Here is a 27,531-nt window from a genome sequence, read left to right as displayed (position 1 = left end):
CCTGGGTCCTTCCTGGAGTGAAGATAACACGGCACGGACTGCCATACACTCACAATGAGCATGATCGTGAAAGAAAAATAAAACCGTTGGTTGTTGTAAATCACTGAGGATTCAGGCCTGTTTGTGATGCCCCCTAACTCAGCATCTCTTGAGTGATGTGATTCAGAACCTGGCTCAAAGCTTGGTGTAAGAGTAGTGCTCTATGTTTATTTGTGGTATAAATGAATGAATGATTAGGAGAGGAACTATAGGTAGCTCGGAGTTTCTGGTCAGAAAGCAGCAGATTTTGTTAGATCATCAGCTAAACTAGAACACAGGAAGAGAGGGAGAGACAAGTATAAATGTGTTTGTGGGCACACTGATGTGAAGTACCGGGGAGGTCTTCCTGAGTACGCAGATGGTGGTAAGTTGGAAATATAGGACTGATGGTTCTCTAAGATTGTCAGGATTAGAAATAAAAAATGTGAACTCTTTAATTTCAAATGATAGTTAAATTATAAGAGCAGATTCAATGATCCACGGAGATAGTGAAGAACATTAAAAGAGATAAAGGAAGAATATTGGAAAATGCCTACATTTAAGGGTGAGAAGCAGAGGGATGAGAAGCAACAAAGAATAAAAAACAAGATAATGGAAGCTAAGAAAAGGAGGATTTTAAAAGCAAACTGCTGTCTAGTAGTGTCACTATATGCTACAGTGACATGAAATAGGGAGGGTACTGGAAGGGAGGAATGACATTTTAATACAGCCGGGAGGTCCCTGTTTTGTGTGAAAGGGGAAGAATGAACACTGTGATGAGTATCATTGTAGATACACTTGAGCATGTTAGATGCTGCCTTCCGGATTCCACGTTATACCACTTTCCCACTCCTTGAGATTCCTGCACATTTCTGGTCCTCGGAAGTCCCCTTTCGCCCTCAGCCTGACTATGGCTTTATTCAATGCAGTCTGCAGCTGGTTGGGAGGCAAACACACACCTGTTGTCTGGGGTGGGAAGCTGTCTGGACCTGGTGAGCTACTTTGCCTCCCAGAAGACTTGTTTAATTCTAAGTTGTGGTCTACACTGTGGAGAGTTTAATTGCCCAGGTCTTCTGGGTAAGAAGAGTAGTGGTGTATTCTTACTGGTTCACTCAGTAACATTTATTGAGCACGTACTATGTATAGGAACTGAATAATATTATCATCTGAAACTGGAATAACCAATGTGAATCACAGCTCAGAAATATTTTATGCCTTCTGACTTTTAGTTTTCATTAATGAGAAGTCTGTGCTTCCTAATTTTACATTTCTAAGCTCTGTAAATGAGATTAGCATTGTGAAATAGACAATGTCTACATCATAATGCTTATTTAATGTGTATACAGTAAAAGCAGTCTGTATGTAAAATTTTTTCAGACTGCTTTTATGTAGACCGGAGCATCAGGGAGGAAATGAAGCTTGGCTGTTTCCTTCCTGAACCTTAAAAGGGCCGTCTCACGTCTTTGGACTTTCATTGCTTATAATAGATTGTTTGATCATTCAAACCATTATATATTAAAATTAATAGCCAGAATCTGCAAATTATGGGGATAAGGCTCTGAATCAAATGACTTGAGATTTTGCGGTTTGAATCTCTGATTGGGGAGTTTAATATCTCATTGCACTGCTGGACCCCCGAGGGAAGGTTCATGCTCAGTCAGCACCATCTTTAGACAACCTGTTTGCAGATTCCTTCTCAGTTACTCTAACTTGTCATCGGGCCACATGCAATGTTTCAAATTCTAATGGCTTTTTGTAAGCTAAACTGAGACAGCACCGTGAAATAAATGCCTATTAGCAGACATTATATGTCACATATTAGATAAAAAAGCTCTATTTTAACAAGGTCCTTTCCCAAGAAAGGGAGATGATTTGGGATCTTGAGAGAAATTGACATCAGCGAGGAGGTTATCTGAGGGACTCTTATAAAAAGGATCAAATTACAAGGCATATTGTGTCCTGATTTATCCCCCTATGTTCTACATTCAACTATGAAATCATTTCAAATAAAAAAATTCAGATTTGAGTAAGGAAAATATCTAGAGCTCATACTGCCCTCTGGTGGTCATTTGTACACATAGCCAGAAAGGCAAATACCTCAGAACACTTGACAGCATCCAGTTTACTGAAAGTCAAATTGCAGAAACTGACGGAAAAAAACAAAAAACAAAAAACAAAGAAACAAAATAAAACAAAAAACCACTCTTCTTTCCTGTACTTTAAAGTTTCTTGATCATTTCATATTTAAAACAGAATAATAGATACTCTTTGCAAATATTCACCTCTGAAGAGAAATAATTATCTCTGACCTTGACTCTCAACGATATTATTTGATGTAAAAAATAGGCCTCCTGGTCTTAAATGATGGTTAAGATAGATAGATAGGAATGTGGATATGGAGATGGAACTGTTTTTAGTTCACTTCACTTCGATGAGGGTGCTCTGGGGTTCTGGGACCTCCTTGTAACACTTTCTAGGTATCACCGCCTGGAAGAACACAGGCACCTGCTCATCATATTTCTATGTCTCTAGTCTTTTTAATATGGTCAAAAGGCAACACAGAGATACCCTGATAAAAATCTCAGCTGTTATTTCCCACCTTTTTCTGGTTGGTTTGTTCTCATTACTTTTTTTTTTTTTAACGGAGTCTTGCTGTGTTGCCCAGGCTGGAGTGCAGTGGTGTCATTTCGGCTCACTGCCACCTCCGCCTCCCAGGATCAAGAGTTTCTCCTGCCTCAGCCTCCTCCCAAGTACCTGGGATTACAGGCATGTGCCACCACGCCTGGCTAATTTTTGTAGTTTTTGTAGAGATGGAGTTTCATATGTTGGCCAGGCTGGTCTCAAACTCCTGGCCTCAAGTGATCCTCCTGCCTTGGCTTCCCAAAGTGCTGGGATTACAGGCGTGAGCCACCAGGCCTGGCTGGCCCTCATTACTGTCCCTTTTAAGAGTGTACTGTTAAGATCCTGGGCAGGTCAAATCCCATTGTTCTGTGGGCGAAGAGACAGGAGAAATCCCGGGGAAACGCATTTCTACCCCATCTAACAACATCTGTGTGACTTTATTTTCAGGATAGGATGTTTTTTCTTCCTCTTTTTATTGTATGTAATTCTCAGGCTGGGAGGACAGAGCCAGATACAGCCTGTATCATCCACAAAGAGGGGCTTCCTCGGCAAGCATCAGTCACTAAGGACTCATTTCAAATAAGCCAGGTAGGGATTTTTAGTTTACAGATAAATATCTGATTGAGAAGACAAAACGAGAGGAAGCTGCTGGTGTTTCTGTACCCTGCTAGGTGCTTTCTAGCCTGTTAGAGTCAAAACAGCAAACATGAATCCCGTAGCAAAGAGATCAATGAATGAATGAGCGAATACTAATACAGATACAATTCAAGTTCTAGTGGAAAATGAGTACGCTTTATTTCAGCAATAATTTTTGTCTCTCTTTGGTGAATACAGGGACATGTCAGTGTTAAGGAGAAAATCGGAGGCCACCCTGGGCAGGGTGGGGGGTCCTCGAAGAATTGCCACTCTAAGTAGAGGGCACAAAGGCTCAGTTTTTTTTTCTGTGTCTACGGTGCTCTACATCTCTGGGCTTTGATGGTAGGATTCAGCAAGTGAGGATTAACAGCATATTGAAAATGACATAAGAAGCCCATAAAAACACTGTGGAGCCTAACTCAGACCACTTATATTTATGTATTGACTTCAAGGACAGCGTACTGCCATGAATGCATAAGCAGTAGAGCACATACCTTTTTCAGCAGACAGACAGACCTTCATGGGCCAAGCAAGCCCACACACTCTCTCGCTCACACTCACTGTTGGGGTACACCAGGCCTCAAGGGCCCCTGTGGACTCTGAACTTGCACAAACACATCACCTTGATTATTAATCCATAAATTTGTTTGGGATTATTTTTCAGCCTTCACAAGGAAGGAGATTCCATCGCATGCTACCACATGGATGAATCTTGAGGATATCATGTCAAGTGAAACGAGCCGGTCACTAAGTGATAAATGCTGTATCATTCCACATGCATGAGGTCTCTAGAGGAGTCAAATCCAGAGACAGAAAGTAGAATGGTGGGTGCCAGGGTCTGGCTGGAGGGAGGATGGGGAATTCGTGTTTAATGGGGATAGAGTTTTGGTTTTGTAGAGTTCTGGAGATGGATGGTGGTGATGGTTTCACAACAATGTGAAGGTATTTAACATTGATAAACTCGATAATCAAAGTGGTTAAGATGGTAAGTTTTACATTATGTGTATTTTACCAGAAAATAAACAAAACCAGTGTGTATATTCACTCCACAGACGCTTAGTGAATGACTACATGTGTCAAGTTCTATACTGGAAGCTGGAGATGCAAAGATGGAAGAAACACGGCACCTGCCGCAGAAAATGTCATAATGTTTCTATGAAGACATCATCAATTTTGGTGGGTGATTTCAACATTTCTTTTTTTAATTTCCCTTTTTGATATGTTTTGGTGTGGTCTCAGAAGCAGTCTAATTTTATAATAATTATTCAGCAGGAATAATATGAATGATAACAAAAACCACACTTTGAAATAGTAAATAACTTTTAGTTCCTTCACAATGAACCAGGCTGACTGCTGTAACCGTAAGGGTAATAGATCTTCATGAAAATCCCTCATTTCTAGCACAATAGGGTTTTGCCTGCTATTCTTTTCCCAGTGTGAGACGGAGGAGGGAAAGAAGGGAGGGATGGGGTGGGAGGGAAGGAAGGAGGGAGGGAAGGCATGAAGTGCCCGTCATGATGAGTCCAACAGTAAAATCAATAGGTGTTGTCCACTGACTATCAATTAAGGCACAATTAAGGCCTCTGGGCTTTGATTTTGATCAGGTTGCTGGCAGTTTAGTAGGAACTCACCAAATAAACAATAATTCCAGACAATTGTCCCCCTTGTCATGATTCAGGAGCGTATTTTCATATGAGGTGTAAATGAGGACTTTGCTTTGTATGTGGAGACAGCAGGGGCAAAACAAAACCACTGGAAAGACCCAAGTAGGTGGGAAACAAAGGAATGAAACTGTCCAGCACGAGCACCTGCAGCTCGTCCCTGGCAGACGCTTGAAAGGCACTTGGTTATTTGCCAACTTACTGTGGGATAGGGGTGGGAGCAGAATACAGTGTACTTTCGGATGATGCCGTTCAGCTTGAGAGGGGGAAGCCAGGACACAAAGACCATGGAGGCTGAGGCCGCCGCTGCCTTCACGCCCGCGGGAGGACCTGGAACTGGAAGAGCCGTGCGTTTAGTCACAAGGTGGGGCCTCGACTTGGGCTTGCGGGCCCACGCCTCCCAACACGACCCCACTCCATGCTCACTGTTCAGCTCTTTGAGGACGAGCGTTACAGGTTCTGCTGTGTCCCCCCAAATGCAAACGTTGAAGTCCTAACCCCCAGGACCTCAGAATGACACTGTCATTGGAGGTAGGGTCTTTACAGAGGCAATCGAGTTAAAATGAGTTTGTTAGTGTGGCCTCTAATCCAGTACTTCTGGTGTCCTTATAAAAAGGCCAGTTTTGGCACAGAGACAGACATGTATAGAGGGAAGATGATGTGAAGACACAGGGAGAAGACGGCATCTATAAGCCAAGGAGAGAAGCCCAGAACAGATGCTTGTCTCAAAGCTCTCAGAGACAACCAGCCCTGCAGACACCTTGATTCTGGACTTCTGGCCTCCAGAACTCAGAGACAGCAAATACATTCCTAATGTTGGAGTCTGTGGTTCTTTGTAGCTCTAGGACCTAATACAGTCAGTTCTAGTCCCTGTTGTCCTGGGGAGCCTTCCCAGCCCATTTCAGTGCTTGGAGACTTCCTGCCTCTGGATAACTGGACAATTAACTTCTGGATCAGTCTTATTTCTGCTGCAGTTTTTGGCTTTGAATGTACTGGGGATGAACCTTTTGGATCCTGAATTTGAGAAGCATGAGGGTGAACTACCTCAGCCATGGAGACCCCACCCTCCCTCACCCCAGTCATTTTGTAATGGCACCACTTTGGGCTCAGGAGAAATGGAAATATTGTTGATGAATAGGGATTATTGTGTCAAAGATTCACAGTATCCATGTAAGACAAACTCTCCCCTGTAAACCAGCTAAGAAGGCAGAACATGGTGGCAGCAATATTAAGCATGATTTGGGAGTAAGATTGAAGGCATGCCCCACTCCTCTTGTTCTTTTATTTTCCAGGTTGAAGAGGTGAGGGATGGGGTGAGATGACCAAGACACAGAAGATGCCAAAATGTCATAGGTGCCAGTGAGAAAGGCATCAGAGCTCTTGCTTTGTTCCTCATTAACCTCACTGTCCACATGGAGGGCAAGCACATTGATGGAGGCACTGAAATTCAAGCCCATATAAGTCCCTTGCAAGCCCCTGGAGAAGGCTGTGAGTCTTTTACTGCTTTGACGGCAATGCAACTGCTCAGTAAATAGTTGTGGAGTTGAATGTGCATCTCATAATTGTCATCTTGACTCTTCTAAGTCTGCATAACAAAACCAAGAGCTCTGGTGAGAACTAACTTGGGTTGGACATAGTCACCATTTGAAAATATAAAATCTAGTTTTGGCAAGTCTTGCAGACAGTGGAAGGTCTAGAAAAGGTAACACACATAAGTGATAGATCCTGGATTAAGAAATCCCATGAGAACAAACCCCTATCAGGTGAGGGCAATGTCTAAGACATCCACAACCTAGTTCAGAGCTGCCAGGGCTCCTCCTGACAAGGGCAGAGTGAACGTTTCCTGAGGATTTTAATCCTGGTAGACACCTAGCTTAGCCAACACTCTCAGTCCTTTCCATAAAGCCCCTGGTTGGTGTTCACCACAGTGACCACTCTTGCTGGACATCTCCTCTTTAGGAGGCCAAGTAGTTTAGCACCAACCAGTTGAATGGCTGCTGAAGAGGAGTCAATTCTATTTGTTTCCAACCTGTTCGTGACAAATGTACCTGTCACGGGTAATACTGTAAGTTAATTCATTACATAAACCAATGAAATTCAAGTGCAAGAGAAAGCTGTTTCTATGACAGTTAATGGGACTGCTTTGGAAAGGCTTCCTTAGAGGTAAGTTAGAAAGAAATTAAAGAGAGAAAGAAATCAAGGAGGGAAGAACAAAAGGAATGAAGGAGGGAAGGAAGGAAGAAAGGAAGAGGGAAGAAAAAAGAAAGGAAGGAAGGAAGGAGGGAAGGAAGAAGGGAAGACAAAAGGAAGGAAGGATAAAAAAAGAAAAGAAGAAAAGAAGGAAGGAAGGAAGAAAGGAAGGGAGGAAGAAAGGAAGGAAGGAAGAAAGGAAGGAAGGAAGGAAGAAAGGAAGGAAGGAAGGAAGAAAGGAAGGAAGGAAGAAGGCTGATCTATGTTTGGTCAGGACCACTGAGAAGAATGGGACATGTGGATTTGTCTCCATTTGCAAATAGATCGTTGATAAATGGTCACATGCTCTTGAGACACCAGTTGAAAAATGCAGATGCTACACATTAAATACACAATTCATGGAGTAAAAGATGGCACAGAACTCCAATGTTTTCACCCAAAACTTGAAGTGATCCTAAGTCATGTGATTAGAGAATGATTAGGGAGTGAATACATATTTATATGTATTAAGCTAAAATGCAGCATTTCAGGTACTTCTTGGCCACTGTAAAGTTTGGCGATTCCTTGTTTCAACTGAGGATTTCCATGAGCACGCCTGTGTCACAGCCGATCAAGGGGCTTTGACTGCACCATCTAAACTCGCAGTTGACTCCTCCTACATGGATTCATGATCTATCTTGCACAGTCTTTCCTTGTATGGTTACCAGAACTTTGTACAATAAAATAACAACGTAGAAGATGTGAAGAACACGGCATTTTGGAAACGTTTTCTGGATGACTGAGCTAATCTTTTCAGAGCTAGAACTTAACATTTTCGTTCTGGTTTGGACAATATCATAAAGCTTAAAGGTGTGGGCCCTGGAGCCCCACTGCTGGTTTCATGTGGCTCTACCCCTTAGTTCCATGTCCTGAGCAAGTCGATTAACTACTCAAATAATCTTTAGTTCCCTCATTTATAAATCTACAATAATTGTGTTGGCTTATGTTTTTGCTGTTAGAATTACAAGAGATACTTCATGTAAATGATTTATTTATCGTTCTCTGTAGAGTAAGCGCTAAATAAGTTCTAGCTATCATCTCTAATAACCATCCTTATGTCCTTAGATTAAATGTCATTAAATGATAATACCCTTTACTTTGTGACTCATTGGTGAATGACAAACACCAGACACTGAGAGTTGCAGAAGACAGAGATGGCAGATGATGGAGTAAAAAATGGTATATGTCTGTCTGGGACATATTTTCTTGAAACACTCTTAGTGACCACACCCATTTTGGTAATCTGAGTTTTTCTTACGAAGGTCAAAACAAGCTTGGGAAGTTTTCATGAATTCCTGGGCATCGTAGAGAGAAGTTCTGCATACAAGTTTAATTGATTGCAGTAAAGAATGTGGCCTTCAGAGAATTCTCTCTTCTACATTCCTCCAATGCACCTGGACATCCCTTCTGAGCTGTAAATGCTTCTGTGTCTCATGTGTCCAGTTGGCTGAGACGTTTCCACCAGGGGTCACACAGGCACCTTAGGCCAACATAGTCACAACAGGGCTCACCATCTTCTATCCAAACCTGCGCTTCTCTTGCCCCATCTCAGGAAATGGGCTCCCCCCATCTTCTCAGTTGCAAGAACCAGAACCTGGAATTCCCTTCCCATTGTCACTTGACGAGCCCTTTGGAGGTCCACATGGACGTGACAGGTCAGCAGCTGGGCTCTCCCCCTGATTCGCTGGTGCTCCCCAACACTGAGCTCTGTTTCAGTTCCCTGAACGTGGTCTGCTTCTCCCACCCCGGGCCCTTGGGCTGCCATGATCCAGGGCCTTGGGATGCCTCTGTCTGGACTTTTCCCCACCCTCTGCCTTCTCCCTGGCAACTCCTACTCATCTCTCAGGGTCTAGCATGTGTCATTTCCTCCAGGAAGTCTTCCCAGATCACCAGCTTAGGTCAGGTCAGGGCTCCCATGTCTCTGTCAAGACTCTTCTTCATCATTGCACTTGACACAATCCACTCAGGGGTGATCTATCAACATCTGTCTCCCCCACTAGCTTGCAAACCCCACCACGCCCATCCTGTTTCTCTGCATCTTTAGTTCCTGGGCCAGTATCTGGAACATACTAGATCCTCAATACATATTTTTCAAGAGTGGAAAACTGATTTCATTCGTGTCTGTGTGGTAGGCAGGATTCTACGATGGGTCCCAAGATCCCTGCCCTCTAGTGTATGTGCCTTGGTGATTCCTTCCCCTTGAATGGCTGTGGCACCTGTTACTACGATGGACAGAACCCTCCCATGGGCAGGTTGTGCCATGTGGTAAAGGTGAAGGGCTTGTGCAGGTATCATTGAGGTCCTAATCACTTGACTTTCAGTTAATGAAAAGGAAAGTTTCCTGAGTGGGCTGGGTTTAATCAGATGCGCCCCTTTGAAGAGGAGATGGAGGTCAGAGGGAGACAGAAGAGGTCAGAGGGATTGGAAGCCACGTGAGGCTTTCCTATTGGCCTTGAAGGAGGAAGCTGCCATGTGGTAGGGGGTGTGACAGGGAGTAACAGGCAGCCTCTGGAAGCTGGTGACTCCAGCCCCATAGCCAAAAACAACAACAACAAAAAATCCCACCAATAACCTGTGAGCCTGGGAAACCCTGACCTCAGATAAGGGCACAGCCCCAGCTCACACCTTGATTCATCTGTGGGACCCTGAGCAGGGGACTCAGCTCAACCAGACCTGGATGCCTGACACTTGGAAAGGATGAGATAAGACATTTGTGTTGCTTTAAGGTGTTAAGGTTGTAGCAATCTGTTCCACAGCATAGAAAATAAATACAAATGGGTAAGCCCTCCTGTAACATACCTTAATGTAAAATACCAAAATCATTTTTCTGAAACTGCTTTGGTTTCAAGTATGAATATCAGATAGAAGTCTGACTAAACACCCACACAAACACTGCAGTCAGCTTCATTTTTTTTCACCATCATTTTTCTGCTCTTAGTAAACAGCCCACAGGCAGGTGTGTGTGTATGCGCATGTGCACACACAAACATGCATGTACATATGTGGTATACCATGGTAGCCAGATCCTTCTGAGCCCACAACTTTTCAGTGGCTTTTCCTGAGCCATGCCGTGCCGTGCAGATGCTACAATCCTGGAGGGACATGTCACGTTCACAGCTGTCATCTCACCAAGCAATGCACATATGTCCCTTTTCTCTTCCCATGTCCATAAGATTCTGGTATTTTTGGCCTTTCCTCTCACTAGAGCAGGAGTGTTCAAACATTCTTTAAATGTTTGACTGATCCTTTAACCAAACCATCATGTGGAAACCCAGCACATAACACAAGTAGAAGTGGGGTGGCTCTTGAAGCCAGGGTCAGGGAGAGAATGGAGACTCTCACTGGACCTCTTGCTTACCACTGGGGCCCACCCAATAACCCTCGGGCTATGTAAGAACCTAGTTTGAGAACCACTGCAGTGGAGGGAGTGTGGAAAGCCACGTGATAGAACCTCTTCTAGGACATCTTGTGTGTCGTGTTGCTGGTATACCTGCCACTGCACAGGGCACACTACCATAGGCTGTAGAGCCCCGGAATCCTAAGCAGTGTTGATTGGTTGTACTTCCCAGTGTCTACTGCGGGGCAGCACCGCTGGTGGCTATGCAAACACAACATGCAATCTACCCCCTTTCAGGTCCACTGAGGTGTGGTCATATAATCACCCCAGCACACGTCGCAGGCACATACTATCCACACCTTCACAAGTATGTATAGCTCAAGGTATGGGTGGTCGGAGGATTCAGAGGTATCTGGATGTCAGCTTATTTTTTTGCTTCCTCTTAGCTCTACTTTCAGGTCTCCTCCCAATAAGATTTGCTAATTGACGGTGGGGAGGGAGTAGAGATGACATATTACACCTGCTGCTGGCCCTCTCACATGTGCCTTCAGAGTTACGTGCATTAGTGATGTGTTCAGTCAATATTTGAACTTAACTATCTCTATTGATACATATGCAAAGTTTACTCTTGTGTAAAGGGATCAAGGCTGAAACTAGCTTTTGCCTTCAGAGTGAAAACAGCAATTGGAAGATTAATAGATTCATTTTGTTTGTGTTCTCTTTCCTTATGCCTTGGCTTATATTATAGTATTGGCAAATAAAATGGCATTAGGATTTCACAACTGTTTTAGAAGTCAGGATTAGTTGTTCTTGCGCTCAAAAACAGAAAGCCCGATCACCAAGTCATCCTTTGTGTTTCTGCAGCAATAATAGGGGTACAAGTTCTCATTGATAGAGCAGTACTGGAAAGAGAATGTGAACTGTGAACAGTTGTCACAGACCCCAAAAATATCTCCATGCACCTGAGTCTACATTTATGGATAAAAGACAATATCCATGGGCCCTGAGACTCTGACCACAGACATGAGAATATGTCCATGCACCTGAGACTATAGTTATGGATACGAGACTATGTCCATGGCCCCGAGATTATGACCAGAGACATGACAATATGTCCGTGGACCTGTGAATATGTCTACGAGCCCAAGAATCTTTACATAGAGGTAGAGAAACTACTTAAAGCACAGACTTGTTCTCTAAACTAATATTTCTATTGCAAATAATCTGCTGCAAAAGTAAAATTTTGCCTTTATTAGGGTTTTCTCTTTTTAGTATGATCAGTGACCTAATAACACAGTTTAAGCCTCCAGGCTCCCTAGATTAGGAAGACTGGTGCAGGACGTGTGTCTGGCATAGACAACTGAATTGGATGGCCCCTGTTAATGTAGCTGTCTGTCTTTGCTTGCAAGAATATTGATAAACACTGAAACTTCAACCTGAGCCTAAAATAGTGTCTTATTGAGAAAGAACTGAGTAAATGTTGGTAATTATCATTTTACTGGAAATCTATCTGTATTTTTACACAATTTAATTGAACTTGCAAGTGTAATCCAAACTTCAAAATTACAAAGCTTTCTCACTGAGGTATTAATAGGATCTGTGATCAGTTCGACTGGGCATTTGTTCTTTGAATTGGCCTTTGTCCCTTCTTCCAATCAGATAAATAAAATTGCATTTAATTCTGTAAACTGCTGGAATGCCTAATTATATTAGGTATTGAGTCTACAAAAGTGATTGACACAATTCTTCACCATTTCTAAATTATTGAATTTTTCATGTGAACCTGGGAGATAAAGTGATATTATTCTAGTTTTTCTCCTCTTCCACCCAATCTTCACTCCACCTCTTTTTTTTTTTTTTTTTTTTTTTTTTTTTTTTGAGATGGAGCCTCACTCTGTCACCCAGGCTTGAGTGTGGTTGCATGATCTCAGCTCACCGCAGCCTCTGCCTCCTGGGTTCAAATGATTCTCCTGCCTCAGCCTCCGGAGTAGCTGAGATTAGAGGCGCCCACCACCACACCCAGCTAATTTTGCATTTTTAGTAGAGACAGGGTTTCACCATGTTGGCCAGGCTGGTCTTGAACTCCTGGCCTCAAGTGATCCACTACTCCACTTCTTTTTGAAAATACACACTTATCCTAAAGAAATATTGACACTCAGTTCTGCATAGTCCTTGTCCCATACCACCAGCAAAAGTGGGATCCACGGCATCCTCCTTGGGGTAACTGGGGCACCCAAGGCAGGGTTTTCCATAGTCAATCCCAGCTCCACACACTATCAGCACTGGAGACAAAAGCAAGGCATAATTGATTGACAAATTAGACCTTGGGCCTTGGGGTCAAGTTTTGAAAGAGAACTCTATGATTCTTAAAACTAGAATATTAATTTAAAATTGATCTAAAATTGTGAAATTAATAAGGATCTGTGAAGAGCCTTCCCTTCTTATTGGATTTCTGTACATTCTTCTAAAAATGCAGATGCAAAACTTTTTGTGGATGATCAATTTGCTCTTTAAATAATTATTCCAGTGACATTTGCATTATTGCTTAGCAATGTAAAAAAGAGTATTTCACTCCTGCTCTGAAGGAGTGGAGAGCAAATAATCAAATATTGAGTGTCAGGAAGCATCCCACTTTGTGGCAAGCAGGTGTTTTCGGATATCACTTCAGCTCTCATACATTGGTTCTGTGCAGGCTGATTGCTACAGCAGATTATCCATGAGGACAATCCAGTCCAGAGAAGCTTAGGTAAGGTGCCCAAAGTCCCACAGGTAGCAGGTGACAGAGCCAGCATATGCACAGCTCTGTGTCTATTACATTTTTAAAAAATGAAATTATGGCTGTCTTTACTCAGGACTTAGCTTTCTAGATATCTCTATTGATGTGTGACTTCCTAATGGCATTACAGTTGAAACTTAGATTTCCCTAAATAATCCAATTTCTTACAGCAGAACTGGCTGACACCTGCACATTCCCTGGAAGAACTACCTGTGCATTATAGAAAAAAACTAAAGCAAACGAGGATTAGTTTGGGTGTAGACATCATAATGTGAGAAGGGCTACAGAAGCAGCAAAAACACCAGGTGACAGTGGATGCCTGGGGCAGCTCAGGAGAGCCAGGCCTGGCTTGCCAAGGTGAGAGCAGAGAGTGAGGTGGAAGATGGCAGGCTTAGAATAACAGAGAGTCATGGTCAGGGGCAGAAAGGCTGAGGAGAAGAGCGTATCGTGCCCCCTGAGCAGGTGTTCTTTGCTTCCATCAGAACAGATATGGGATGGAATAACAGCATTTTTGATACTCTAGTAGTTGGGGACATGGTATAGACATCAAACCTGCCCGTACATGGGAGGCGACCGGCAATGGCCAACAACTCTCCCGCCCCTATGCTGCCTGGGGAACAGAGTCCCGGCAAGATGACAAAAGTTGCAGAGACAATCCAACACAGCATTTAGGTCTGCTAATGTCTCATCTCAACGTATACATCCGTGCTGGAATATTTTGGGAAGGTTCTATGTGGGCATCAATTTGACATCAGTTGCTCCTTCCTTTACTAAGGTGGAGGCTACTTTTCTCACTACCACAGTAGTATTTATCAGAACTTATCTGTTCCTCAAACAGGCTTGGCTAATGCCCCTCAGAGTTTCCCTTAAAATAGTACAGAATCTTTGTTGTACGGTTTTTGTAGGTTTGGGTAATAGTCACATAACCCAATCCAAATTGTAAGGAACAGCAAGAATTATTGTTGTAGAACAAAATGAGCAGCAATTTAAATTTTTACTAAATCACCATGAATTCTTGCAAGAATTAAAAAAAAATTAACATGAAGTTCTCAAATTAAGGACTTATTCTAAAGTGTTTCAGCTGGCAAAGAATAATAGAACTTCAGCCTGTACATAATTTTCAAGAAGTGGAAGGATGGATTTAATCAGAGCTTACACTAATAACTGAAGAGCCACTAAAATTATTCTAACAAGATACAAAACATGTATGACAAGTATTACAGCTCCAGGATAAAATGAATTTCTGTTTACAATAATACTTGGCCAAAGGAAAAAAAAAAAGAAAGAAGAAAAAATAGAGAGGAAGAAGCAGCAATGGATTAGACACATCAAGCAAAGGCAAGAGAGGAAGCTAATGCTCTAAATTGCACTGGGATATTTTAGGAAGGCAGCAAAGCTTTGCACTGAGAATAGCCTGATGAACTGCAGGGTAAAGGCAAGTGAGCTCCCTCTGACCCAGCCCTTCCAGCAGTTGCCCACCCGTCTCTCACCATCCTCTTTGGTCCGGGTGAAGATCTGCTCACTCCTGACCCCGTCTCCTGCGCGGGTGAAGGCCAGCACCTGGATGCTGTAGTTGGTGTACTTTTCCAGCCCGTCCAGCTCCAGGGAAGGCTGTGTGGTGGTGATGTTTTTAATCTCACCCAGCTCTGGAGGACAAGAACAAGAAAACAAAATCCCACTTCTGAGCCTATTTCTGCTCATTTTCCCGTGCTGTCCCCACTGACTGTCCCTGTGCCATGCCATCACCCGTCCAGCCACCATCTGGACATGGGAATTCCTCAAAGGGACTGTGCACAGTCATCCGTGAGCTCATGGTGTCATGTGGCCCTTTGGAAAAGATCATTCACACCAAACTGCTCCAGAACACAAGGCAGAACGTTGGTCTGAAACATGAAGCAATTCGCTCCAAGTTAAGTGTTATCAACCCAAGGCCAGCACCAGGGCTGCCACTCAGCCTTCAGCAGGTGCTAATGAGCAATGTCTCCTGCACCTCGAGCAGCACACTTAGTACCACACACACACACTGCACACTCGGCGGCACACACACACTGCACACACGGCAGCACACACGCGCACTGCACACTCAGCGGCTCACACGCACTGCATACTCGGCGGCTCACATGCACTGCACACTCGGAGGCACACACGCACTGCACACACGGTGGCTCACACGCACTGCACACTCGGCGGCTCACAGGCACTGCACACTCGGTGGCTCACACGCACTTCACAGTCCGTGGCTCACACGCACTGCACACACAGCGGCTCACACGCACTGCACACTCGGCGGCACACACACACTGCACACATGGCGGCACACACGCGCACTGCACACTCAGCGGCACACACGCACTGCACACTCGGCAGCACACACGCACTGCACACACGGCAGCACATGCACTGCACACGCGGTGGCCCACAACGCACTGCACGCGCAGCGGCACACACGCACTGCACACTCGGCAGCACACACGCACTGCACACACGGCGGCACATGCACTGCACACGCGGTAGCCCACAACGCACTGCACGCGCGGCGGCACACACGCACTGCACACGTGGCAGCACACACGCACTGCACGCTCGGAGGCACACACGCACTGCACACGTGGCAGCACACACGCACTGCACGCTCGGAGGCACACACGCACTGCACACGTGGCGACCCACATGGACTGCACGAGCAGCAGCACACACGCACTGCACACGTGGCGGCTCACACACACTGCACACTCGGAGGCACACACGCACTGCACACTTGGCGGCTCACACACACTGCACATGCGGCACACCCACACTTCACATGTGGCGGCACACACGCACTGCACACTCGGAGGCCCACGTGCACTGCACACGCGGCAGTTCCACTGCTAACTATTCGTTAGGAAGCGTCTGCAAGCTGAGGGGTTTTACCGTTATTTTAAACAAACTCTACTTTAACATACATGTATTTTTAAGTACCTAACTTCATCTCAAATATCTGATTTACCCTCTTTAGCAAGTTTCCAGTCTACAATACAGTATCTTTTACTATAGTCACCACTTCCTACATCAGATCTCCAGAACTTACTCATCTTGTATAACTGAAACTTGGTATCATTTGGGGGTGGGGGAAGAAAAGGGCAACTATCTGAGGGGGTGGACCTGCTGTTAATTAGCTTGATTGTGGCGAGCATTTCACATGGGATACATACGTCAAAACAAGCTGCATGCTTGAAATATACACAATTTTTGTCAATTATACCTTTAAAAAGCTGAAAAGATAACATATTTAAATTAGAAAAAAATACACCTGCGCTAAACTGAGTGGCTCAGCAAACCCCTCTGTTTACCTGGAGTGAACTCTCAGCTTCAAGCCTGAAGGGACATGCGCATGTGTCAGAAATTTGCTGTCAGCTAAAAATGCTTCACTTTCAGGAGTGGGATCAACTAATAACGTTCACAGATGGAACACTATGCACTCTCGTCCCCAGCACATGCTACACGGCCATTTGAGAAAACTTACCAGGGATGTACTTCCTTGGGGTTTGGCTGATGGGTTTTGAAATGAGTCATCTTCAGAGCATGAGAAGGGTCTGAGAACTGTTTCCCTAGGGGAAGGGGCTGTCAGTGACACATTGGTACCCAGAGCAGGTCGGTTACCCCGAGAGACCAGCAGGTCCGGGGAGTACCTTGTGGAACAGGTCTGCTTTGGCTACCTTTAGAGGGCAATGCTAGCTGCCTGTCAATCTCTCTCACTTTCCCTGGCCTCCGTGTAGGGAGTGGACGTGACTTGCGTGCCTGCCTAGGTGCCAGCGCTATGCTATTCTAAGTACAGGTAGTAACTTATGCGACCAGCAGAGTTATTCCATTACTTTTGCAACTCATTCATTTTACAGACAAGGAAGTCGAGGGACAGAGAGGATCAAGGAGCCCAGCACAGTGACTGAGGGCACAGGCTGCAGATGTCAGCTGCTCTCCTCCGTCGCTCTGGGAAAAAGCAGAAAATAGGCTGAAAATAGAGGCACCCACGAGCCGTCGGGTCTGCCAGATTAAACGGGCTTTTGCTTTTTGCCTGCCCGGTTTTTCCTTCCTGTTCGTTGTTTTTCTTTTCTCTTGTGTGTCCAGGATATTTCACAGAAGTTCACAAATGAATAGCCCTGTATTTTGTGATGAGGATGACTGTGGAATGTCTTTTGTTCATTTTAATTTTTTGTCACCAAAACGATCAATGTGGAATGGATACAGCATTAAAGGAGAGTGGCAAATACTGCATGGGATGACTGAGGCCTGTCCCTCACATGCCAGAGAACCCCTGTGCCTTCTAGGAGTTGCAAGAAGAGGGGTAAAGGGGCTCCCTGTGGCTCCCACAGTCCACACCCCAGTGGGAGCCAAAGGCCTGGGACCACCAGAAGCAGTTCTGTAGGCTGGGGCTTTGCTGGGGAGAGAGCAGGGTGAGGATGGTCCAAAGACATGCCTTTGGACTCCTGTCTTCTAGGGAGGCCAGCAGGGTGCCAGCTGTTAGAGGTCACAATTTGGAAATCTCAACAGAGGGCTTATGAAAATGAGGAGAATGTCTGCACATGTGTGGTCACCAGGCAGTCAAAATATCAATACTTCGTTGCCCCAGATGGATTGGAAATTCTCATCCCTGAAGGAAGGGTCTTTCCATATTCAATTATATTCCTTTTCCTGAATGCATTTAATGTAAGTCTTTTGGATTAGGATAAAAAACCCAAATGTAACCAGACATGGTGGCTCATGTCTCTGGTCTCAGCTACATGGGAGGCCAAGGTGGGAGGATTGCTGGAGCCCAGGAACTGGAGGCTGCAGTGAGCTGTGATTGTACCACTGTCCTCCAGCCTGAGTGGCAGAGCCAGACCCTGCCTTTAAACAAACTAATTAAAAACTCAAATGCTAATAGACAAAGTTTAAATATAGAACTCATTGAGATCTTTTCAGATTTAGAAACTTCACTGTCAAAGATCACACACACACATTCCTACAGATATATACACACACAGTCAATAAAAATACAGCTGAGGGGAGGGGCTGGTCAGGGCAGGGTGCTGGGAGCTGGTAATGAGACTTTGATGAATGTTTTTTTTTTTTTTTTCTCAAGAGTGCAGGTGTCCACCTCACAGGGAAAGTAGGATCATTTCACAATATAGGAGAAAGCTGTGACCCTCCGGCCACGCAACAATTGAATCAGATAGAATGAGGAAGAGGAGCCTGGTGAGGAGCCAGAAGGGCAACCTGGCCTCTCTGATCTTCTTAAAGACAGCAAACACTTGGCCGGGCGCGGTGGCTCACGCCTGTAATCCCAGCACTTCAGGCGGCTGAGGCGGGCGGATCACGAGGTCAGGAGAACAAGATCATCCTGGCTAACACGGTGAAACCCCATCTCTAACAAAAATACAAAAAATTAGTCAGGCATGGTGGTGGGTGCTTGTAGTCCCAGCTACTCGGGAGGCTGAGGCAGGAGAATGGGCTGAACCCAGGAGGCGGAGCTTGCAGTGAGCCGAGATCGCGCCACTGCACTCCAGCCTGGGCAACAGAGCGAGACTCCGTCTCAAAAAAAAAAAAAAAAGGAAACACTTAAAACAAAATGATTAAAAATGCTAATAGTTAATATGCTAATTAGAATTAACATTTAGATGTTTACTCATTAGAGGGTTCAAGTCATTTTGATCAACTAATTTATCATGAACCGTGAAGACAAAAGCAGTCAAAACCCCAATTCTAAGATTTTGAAAACCACCTGAGCCAGAGTTGGCCCTATTTGCTAGAACGCCTCATAGACTCTGAAGGAAGGGTATTTTCCTGATGACAGATACTGGGTGACTAGCAGATATGGAAGAAATAAAAAGCAAAGGATGAAAAAAAAGAAAGCCAGATACAAAACTGAGTGTTTAGTTTGCCATTCTTTTTACTTCTTTTTCTTTTTAAACGTGAATTTCTACAGTCGATCTTCCACGCCCCTATAGAGCTGTTTAATACACACACACACACACACACACACACACACACACACACACACGTTAACTGAAGTGCACTGTTCAGTTGAGGCCATGAGGGGAATAAAATTAAAAATATATATAAAATAAATATAGATATCAGATTTTTTCTATTACAAATTTTGTTTTAAACAGTTTTGTGTATTTATTTATATCCTGCCTCATTCTCAGAGGGTTTTAAGGCAGAAAACAAAATAGGTGTGGGAATAGCTTCAGAAGCAACCCCCAGCTGCCTACATACACTAGTTGGCACCTAAATATTGCTTCCTTTCCGAGTTTACCATTTTTGTCATGAAGGAAGATGGATGAGATGGAAGGTAGCAAAAATTCAAAGGAAAACGCTAACTTTTCAAAGGATACAATTGTCCTAGCAATCTCAAATAAACTGTTTCTGTCAGGCCTCAACCATGATTTAACTTTCTGACCATGAAAAATAAAATCAGAAAATCCATCAAAGTATTGTTTATTTAACCTGCCCTATCAAATATACTAACCAGTTTTATCTCATCTGATCACATTAACAACAGAATTCTTTCTTAGACATATTTTGGAAAGTATTCGGGTTATTGCTAATTACAGTGGTAGTAATGATATTTGCCTCTCTCAGCCTGTGTGAATGTGTGGTGTGTGTGTGTGGTGTTTGTGGTATGTGATGTGAATGGTGTGTGTGCGCCTGTGTGTGTGGTGTGTGGGTGTATGGTGTATGTGCGTGGTATATGTTGTGAGTAGCATGAGGTGTGTGATGTGTGGTGTGGTGAGTGGTGTATGTGGGGTGTGTGTGGGGGGTATGTGTGGTGTGGTGTGTATGTGTGGTGTAGTGTGTGGTGTACTGGGGTGTGTGTGGTGTGGTGTGTGTGTGCATGTGTATGTGGAGTGTGTGTGGTGTGTGTGGGGGGTTTGTATGTGTGTGGTGTGGTGTGTCTCATATATGGGGTGTGTATGTGGTGTGGTATGTGTTGTATGTGAGGTGTGTGTGGTGAGTGTGTGGTGTGTGGTGTATGTGGGGTATGTGTATGTGGGGTGTGTGTGGTGTATGTGGGGTATGTGTATGTGGTGTGTGTGCATGTGTATGTGGGGTGTGTGTGGTGTATATGGGGTGTGTGTGTGGTGTGATATGTGGTGTATGTGTGGTGTGTATGTGTGGTATGGTGTGTGGTGTATGTGGAGTGTGTGTATGTGTGGTGTGTGTGGTGTGTACGTGTGGTGTGGTGTGCAGTATATGTGGGCTTTGTGTATGTGTTGTGTCTGTGGTCTGTATGTGTGTCATAGTGTGCCGTGTATGTGGGGTATGTGTATGTGTGGTGTGTATGTGTGATGTGGTATGTGGTGTATGCGTGGTGCGTGTGCATGTGTATGTGGGGTGTGCGGTGTGGTGCATGTGTGATGTGTCTGGGGGTGGTATGTGGTGTATATGGGGTGCGTGTATGTGTGTGGGGTGTGTGTGCTTTGGTGTGTGCTGCATGTGTGGTGTGTATATGTGTGGTGTCGGTGTAGTGTGTGTGGTGTGGTGTGTGGTGTGTATGGGGTGTGTGGGGTTGCTGTGTGGTGCATGTGGGTGTGTGGCATATGTGTCACATGGGTGCAGGTTACGTGCTGTGTGTTGTGATGAGCGTGTGTGTGTGTGTGTGTGTGTGTGTGTGTGTGGAGTGTGATGGTGACGTTTGCTCAAGGTGTGGCTTTACACAGTCACTCCATGCTCAATGTCTGTGGAAATCCAGCCAGCCCCGGAGGCCACAGAATGAGGAGTTTGTGCAAAAGTGTCCAGTAGCCCCATGAACTGACCTGCTTCATAAACGAAATCTCTCGGGTAGCAGGAAGAGTGACCATTCGCAGGCAGGTTCCTGTTTCTGAAGGTTTCTTGCTTATCTTTCGGAAATTACGTGCAGAACGTCTCCACTGTACATTTATCTCATCACTTTGATTTTAATTCCATGAGTGAAAGTGTCTTTAAAAAGCTGCATGCACTCCCAAGCATTTCTTTATTTAAAGAATTATGTTTTTGAATATTCAAGTTTTCACAGCTTTAAAGGTATGAAGCCACATCTTTCATTTTAGAATGGAGATGCCAGCAGGCAATGTTAGCAAATGTGAGTGATCTTAGAAAATATGGGTCATGTGGATGAAGTCGCCACTGAATTCTAGAAATATTTCCAACAAGAACAACAGAAGAGACACCTCAGCATAACACTGCCTTTAGAAGAAAGTTAGGGTATTTAATTTCACCCACTCAATGTAAGGAGTAGAAATTAGAAGGAACATGTGTAATGATGTCGTATGGCATTTTGTCCATAAAATAGATGACTTTGCAAATTTTCATCGCTCTCTACTCTGTGGTGTTTTAAAAGCTTGTCTTTAGGTGGGGGGGTGAAGGTGTTACAGAATCATCTACTTAAATCTGCCCTTCTTGGGTCTGTGGTTCCATATTCATTAGCATCTCCTTCGGTCCCTGGTCTGGAACGTCGACAGGGACAGACACAGCAACCTTGGTGTTTCCCATGAACTCAGTGCTGAGTGGGTGTTTAGCAAATGTGTCTGCTGCAGGACCAAGGGGGGTCATTCTAGATCGCCTCCCATGGCTGGTACTGCTCCAGGTACTACACGTGGCATCAAAGGCACAAGGTCTGGTCTCAGTCCTGAGAAACACATCCAGTTAGGGACAAGCAGAGCTAAGGCTCAAAGGCCTGCGCTCACTGAGCCAGTAATGCTTGCGCTGCTCATGTGTCTTCTTGCCTTATTGTTGCACCCACCGTGGAGGCTCCTGCCCCTTGTGGGGCCCTATGTTTACCTGCATGGGGACAGGGGTCTGCCTGGTAGAACAGATCCAGGAGGTCCTGAGCATGGAAGGGATAGGTCCTTGACTGCATTTGCCCAAAATTGGAGGTGAGCACTCATCAGGGATCACATCCAGTTGCAGGGGTTAAAAGAAGCCCCAGGCTAGGCACAGTGGGTCACACCTGTAATCCCAGCACTTTAGGAGGCCGAAGGGGGCAGGTCATTTGAGGCCAGGAGTTCAAGACCAGCCTGACCAAGCTGGCGAAACCCCATCTCTACTAAAAATACTGAAAATTAGCCAGGCATGGTGCACGCCTGTAATCCCATCTACTTGGGAGGCTGAGGCAGGAGAACTGCTTGAGCCCGGGAGGTGGAGGTTGCAGTGAGCTGAGATCCTGCATCCCAGCCTGGGTGACAGGGGGAGACCCTCTCTCAAAAAAAAGAAAAGAAGCCCCAAACAGGAGGAGAGGTACCGTCCAGGGACAGGGGGCGCAGGAGGGGGCTGCAAATGGAGGGCAGGGGAGGAGGCAGGTGTGGGCCCCCCAGGCTTGGGACACAGACAGTGAGCAGACTTCCAGAGGCCTCTCCTGTTGGGGGCTGCAGCCTCGCTCTGCCCCCAGGATACTCACACAACCCGGCCCAGCCTGGCAGGCACCACTCGCAGCCTGAGGGCAAAGACAATGAGGTGTGCTCCAAGAAACTTGTGGCCCCAATCTTATGGCCACTTGAGAAAGTCACTTTTTCAAAGTCTTGCCCTAAACAAACAGGAAAATTTTGTCCTACAACTTGAAACACACACACACACACACACACACACACACACACACACACACACACACACACACACACACGATAAAGAACAAGGAAAAGAGAGGAGGAGAAGGGGAAGGAAGAGGAGAAAGAGAAACAGGAGACAAAACGAGAGGGCCCTGAACGTCCTGGCCCCTCCTGAGTGCCCCCCTCCGTGTGCCTGGGCACTTTTCCCACACCCAATTACAGCACAACTACAGGAACTTTAATGTTTCCCCGCGGAGTTCTATCTGGGAAACAGGAAGGGGCCAACATTCTAGAATACATATCACATAGAATGATCTAGGTAGAGATGGAGGTTTTGGTGCTGCCTGCAGAGACTTGACGTAGACACTCATAATTAGGAAAATACATCAATGTTGAATTTCCCGAGTGCCACCCCCGCCTAGGCTTCAAATTGGGTTTAGAAGGTGTGTGATGTTTTAAACAGAGAGACCTGTTCAAATGTCGAATGAGAGATGACAGAAAAGGCGAAAGTGTCTATTGATAAAGAGGTACCCGCCGTATCCTGAGCCCCTTGTTAGGAGTTAGGAAGGGTCTGCAAATTCCATCATGCATTCTCTGGAGGCAAACCCAAAGTCCTAGTTTAGTCCTCTTACCTCCGTCCATGAGGTTGGCCCAGTAAATGACTCTGAACCCCTGGAGAATTCCATTCAAGGCTTCCTTGGAAAGTGTGGACCAGGATATTGATATGCTTTCTGGTGATGTTGCTATGGCTTGGACATTTTCAGGGGGGTAACTGGGCACTGAAATCAAATAATGAGAATCTGTAATAACCGTGGGTGGTTTATGAGCAAAGCAATACTGTAAAAGCAACATATTTTAATATTTCAATATGCAAGCAAAAAATGCACTCAACCCCAAAATGAAAGAAAAAATAACAAAGATCACTTCTCTATATAAATCTTATAACTCAGTAAAATATCATGAGTCAATGCATATATTCTAATGGATTCCATAGTCTCTCTTTCCAACTTAGTTTCTTTACTTTTAGGACAGCTTCTTAATTTTTTTTGCCTGAGTAGAAGATCATTGTTTGTCTGATTTATTTTCCCCTTACTCTTGGAAGTTACTTCTTTAAGTTGCATTTACTTTATAGAGTACAGTACCTCTGTATTTAGTAACATCTGGCATATAAATTGGAAGCTTAACCATTGTAAAGTGCTAAAAAGTAGAAATATAATCACAGATTTCCCGTCTCATCCTCATCCCTTTCCCCAGAGGGAAGAGAGACCACAGACGAGGAGACGGGTCAGAAGAATATTGAAAGCATTTTTACTATTGAGCTTTTGTACATCTTAACTGCTGACACTAGGAGGGGCTGCAAAATACTGGCTGAAACAAGCATCGTAATGAAAAATGAGCATTGAAGCAAAAACAAAGGCATATTTAACTACTATTGCAAAGATTTTGAAGATAGACAATTCCAGTGTTCAAGTTGCAAGTCACTGAAGACTCCTCTCCTTGCAAAACTTGTCAGATAGTACAGGTGCAAGTTATATTTGCTTCCTCAAACCTATGATCAAGGGTCGGGCGCCGTGGCTCACGCCTGTAATCCCAGCACTTTGGGAGGCTGAGGCGGGCGGATCATGAGGTCAGGAGATCGAGACCATCCTGGCTAACACGGTGAAACCCTGTCTCTACTAAAAATATTAGCCAGGCGTGGTGGCGGGCGCCAGTAGTCCCAGCTGCTTGGGAGGCTGAGGCAGGAGAATGGCGTGAACCTGGGAGGTGGAGCTATGATCAAATGGCTAACTGCACAAGAGGTAAATGCAGTTCCAGCTTGCTGCCTTGAAAGCTACCACTTATTGCTACAAATAACCCCATATCTTAACTTTCTGCCTAAAACACTATGCCTTTGGATACCAGGGTTCTTTATTTACAAACACTACTGGAAATTTGAGCTTCTGGGTTATTCTGTGTCACCGTGGAAGGGCTAATTAATTCATCTTGGCCGCTAGGGGGCGATCGATCACTGTGCGATCTGAAAATTCCTTTTCTCTGTGCTCAGAATGCTTGAAAATAGAAAGCAATTAAAAAAAAAATTTAAAAAACCTTCTTAACATTTGGGAGAAAGTTTTTAAGCAAATAGCATTTCTGCATTCTCGCGAGACTTCTGCAGTAATAGGGAGAGCCTTGCTTTCACTCCAGAAAAGCCCAATTCTTGTACCCGAAATGAATGAGGAAGAGTCTGAAAAGCGAGGGTCTTGCTGGCTTTGCAACCCAGCCCTAACCGAGGGGTGCGCATCAGCGAGGTGGGCGAGGTCACGAGGCAAGGCTTTCCCACCTGAGACCCCAGGCCCTGCAGGGCACTGCAAAGTCAGTGGGGGGAGGAGGGGGGGCGGCGAGGTTGGGGGAGCCGGGGAGACCCGAGGGAACCTTTGCGGAGGGGAAGTCATCACCAGGGCCCAGCCCAACCTACCATCCTCGAGAGTGGTTGTGATGATTTCCTGAGAAGAAGGCCCCGTGCCGGCCCGGTTACAGGCCTGCACCACCAGGCCGTACTGAGTGAACTTATTCAGGTTGTCCAGGGTGTAAACTTCACTGTCCCCGCTGGTGTCGACACTGATGATGTTGAATTGGAAGTTACCCCCAGTGCTGTACTCTCGGTAACCTATTTGGTAGCCACGGATAATCCCATTTTGCAAATGTTTCTTGGGAGCCTAAACAGGAGAGAAAAGAACACACTAAAGAAGTCTTGAGGTAGGACAAGAGCGACATCAATGCCCACACCCACGTAGGAAAGCAGAAATAAAGTGGAGTCATTGCCATGATGCTGGGGTGGTGGTCCAGTAGCAGCCGCAAAGCCACGTGCAGTGCTTGGTCTGTGCCAGGCACCCTTCCTTTACCTGTGAGTGCATCTGGCCCTCTCAGCCCCTCTGAGCCACTGGACCGTCAATGGACACTGGAGGTCACCTGAGTATACATGGCAGCAGGGGAATCTGAACCCAGGTGTCAGGCCCCAGAGCCTGCGCTCTCATTCTGTCCTTCATGCTGTCCTGGTTGACTTGTCTAATTGGCGAGAAAGTGTCAAAATACAGACCACATTTGTGGCATCTCCAGGTACACTTACGATGGGGTGTGACTGACCCTCAGGCCTGCACCCAGCAAGAACTCTTGGGCTCGCTGCTCTGTGCCAGGCCTTGTTCCAGGCACCAGGGAACAGAATTGAGTTTGGAAATGTAAGAAAACAAAAGACCCCTGTCCTCATGGAGCTTATATTCTAAGGAAATATCCCAGAATCACGGTGTTTCCAGGTTGAAAACTGGCATGGGAAGGTGAGTGCACACCCTACAGAAAGGTAATCTCTTTCATGAAGCCCTGAGTCATTCTGGAATCATTTGGGGGTGATTAAATTGGGGGCAAGAGAGAGGCTGGTGCTAACTCCACCCTGCTGATGCGAAGATGGTCCACCAGGTCAAAGTAGGATTTAGGCCGATGTGTAGGACTTTATTTAGAAACCGGAGCCTTTTCAAGAATGGTATAAGGCCGGGTGCGGTGGCTCATGCCTGTAATCCCACCACTTTGGGAGGCTGAGGCAGGTGGATCACCTGAGGTCAGGAGTTCAAGACCAGCCTGGCCAACATGGTGAAACCCTGTCTCTACTAAAAATACAAAAATTAGCCAGGTATGGTGGTGGGCGTCTGTAGTCCCAGTTACCTGGGAGGCTAAAATGGGAGAATCACTTGAATCTGGGAGGTGGAGGTTGCAGTGAGCTGAGATTGCACCACTGCACTCCAGCCTGGGTGACAGAACAAGACTCATTCTCAAAAAAAAAAAAAAAAGGTATACGAATGCCACCAAGATGAGGCTCTAGGAAATAAAGGTTTTGTAGACTTTCAGGCAGTCAACAGATATGTTTGTTTATGTGTATATATGTATACATACACACATACATGTGTATGTATATATGTATACATGTACACATGTATGCATATACATATACACCCATACATTTAAGTACAAACTACGGATCTAGATCTCTCAGGGCTCTGAAAGCTTTCTCCATCCTGAAAGTGCTTATAATTGACCTGGAGAGAGGAAATAAGCACTTAGGAATCTGTAGAGAACTATGAAGTGTGGACATGCATGGTAGGGAGGTAAAGGCCAGCAGGCATCCAGAAAGTGTTAGTGTGGGTGTTCTGAAGTGGTAGGAAGACTCAGAGCCCAGGTGGGCCTGGTGGGGCATGGCTCAGAGAAGTGGAAGGAGGATGGGGTGAGTGGAGCCTGCAGAGGGTGTGCACCCGCCCAGCGGTGAGTCAGGAGGGAACAGACAGAGTGGAGCAAGACCTTGAAAACCTGCCAAATGTGACCAGGGCAGGGCAGACAGGAAGAAATCAGAAGAAGGTTTTGAGCTGATGAGCAGCATTGATGGGTTCAGCAAACACTTATGGATTGCCTAATAGTAACTTCCCAGGGGATTCCATGCCTCAGACTGTCATTAGTAGTCATTCTGACTTACTCAAGAGCAGTAAAATCATTTTTATTGTTCACAGCAAGTTTCTCCATTTATGATTTTCTTGGACTCCACTTGCTTTTCCCAATAGCCAATCTAATGTAGTATATTCATGGTGCCAGCAGGTGTCAGTGAAACAGTCACGTAAACCATTTATTATTTGTATCTGTTGGCTCAGAGTTAGATCCTGGTAGAAGAGCTCATACCTTTTTTATTAT

General features: G+C 45.2%; 1 protein-coding gene across 10 annotated transcripts in view; it reads right to left on the bottom strand.

Moving 5' to 3' along the window:
* The window catches only part of DSCAM (DS cell adhesion molecule), an 855,708-nt gene that overhangs the window by 95,136 nt on the left and 733,041 nt on the right, over positions 1 to 27,531 (bottom strand). For all 10 annotated transcript variants that reach the window (XM_065541361.2, XM_065541362.2, XM_074033985.1 and 7 more), the window contains 4 exons: positions 25,280 to 25,520; positions 23,457 to 23,603; positions 14,770 to 14,925; positions 5,140 to 5,273 (listed from right to left, as the gene is read on the bottom strand). In XM_065541361.2, coding sequence (XP_065397433.1) covers positions 5,140 to 5,273; positions 14,770 to 14,925; positions 23,457 to 23,603; positions 25,280 to 25,520 — 678 coding nt within the window. The remainder of the gene's footprint in view (positions 1 to 5,139; positions 5,274 to 14,769; positions 14,926 to 23,456; positions 23,604 to 25,279; positions 25,521 to 27,531) is intronic.

The sequence above is a fragment of the Macaca fascicularis genome, chromosome 3 (genome assembly GCF_037993035.2).
Source record: "Macaca fascicularis isolate 582-1 chromosome 3, T2T-MFA8v1.1".
Lineage (NCBI taxonomy): Eukaryota > Metazoa > Chordata > Mammalia > Primates > Cercopithecidae > Macaca > Macaca fascicularis.
Note: the sequence above shows the minus strand (reverse complement) of the source record. Positions and strands in the feature narration are given on the sequence as shown.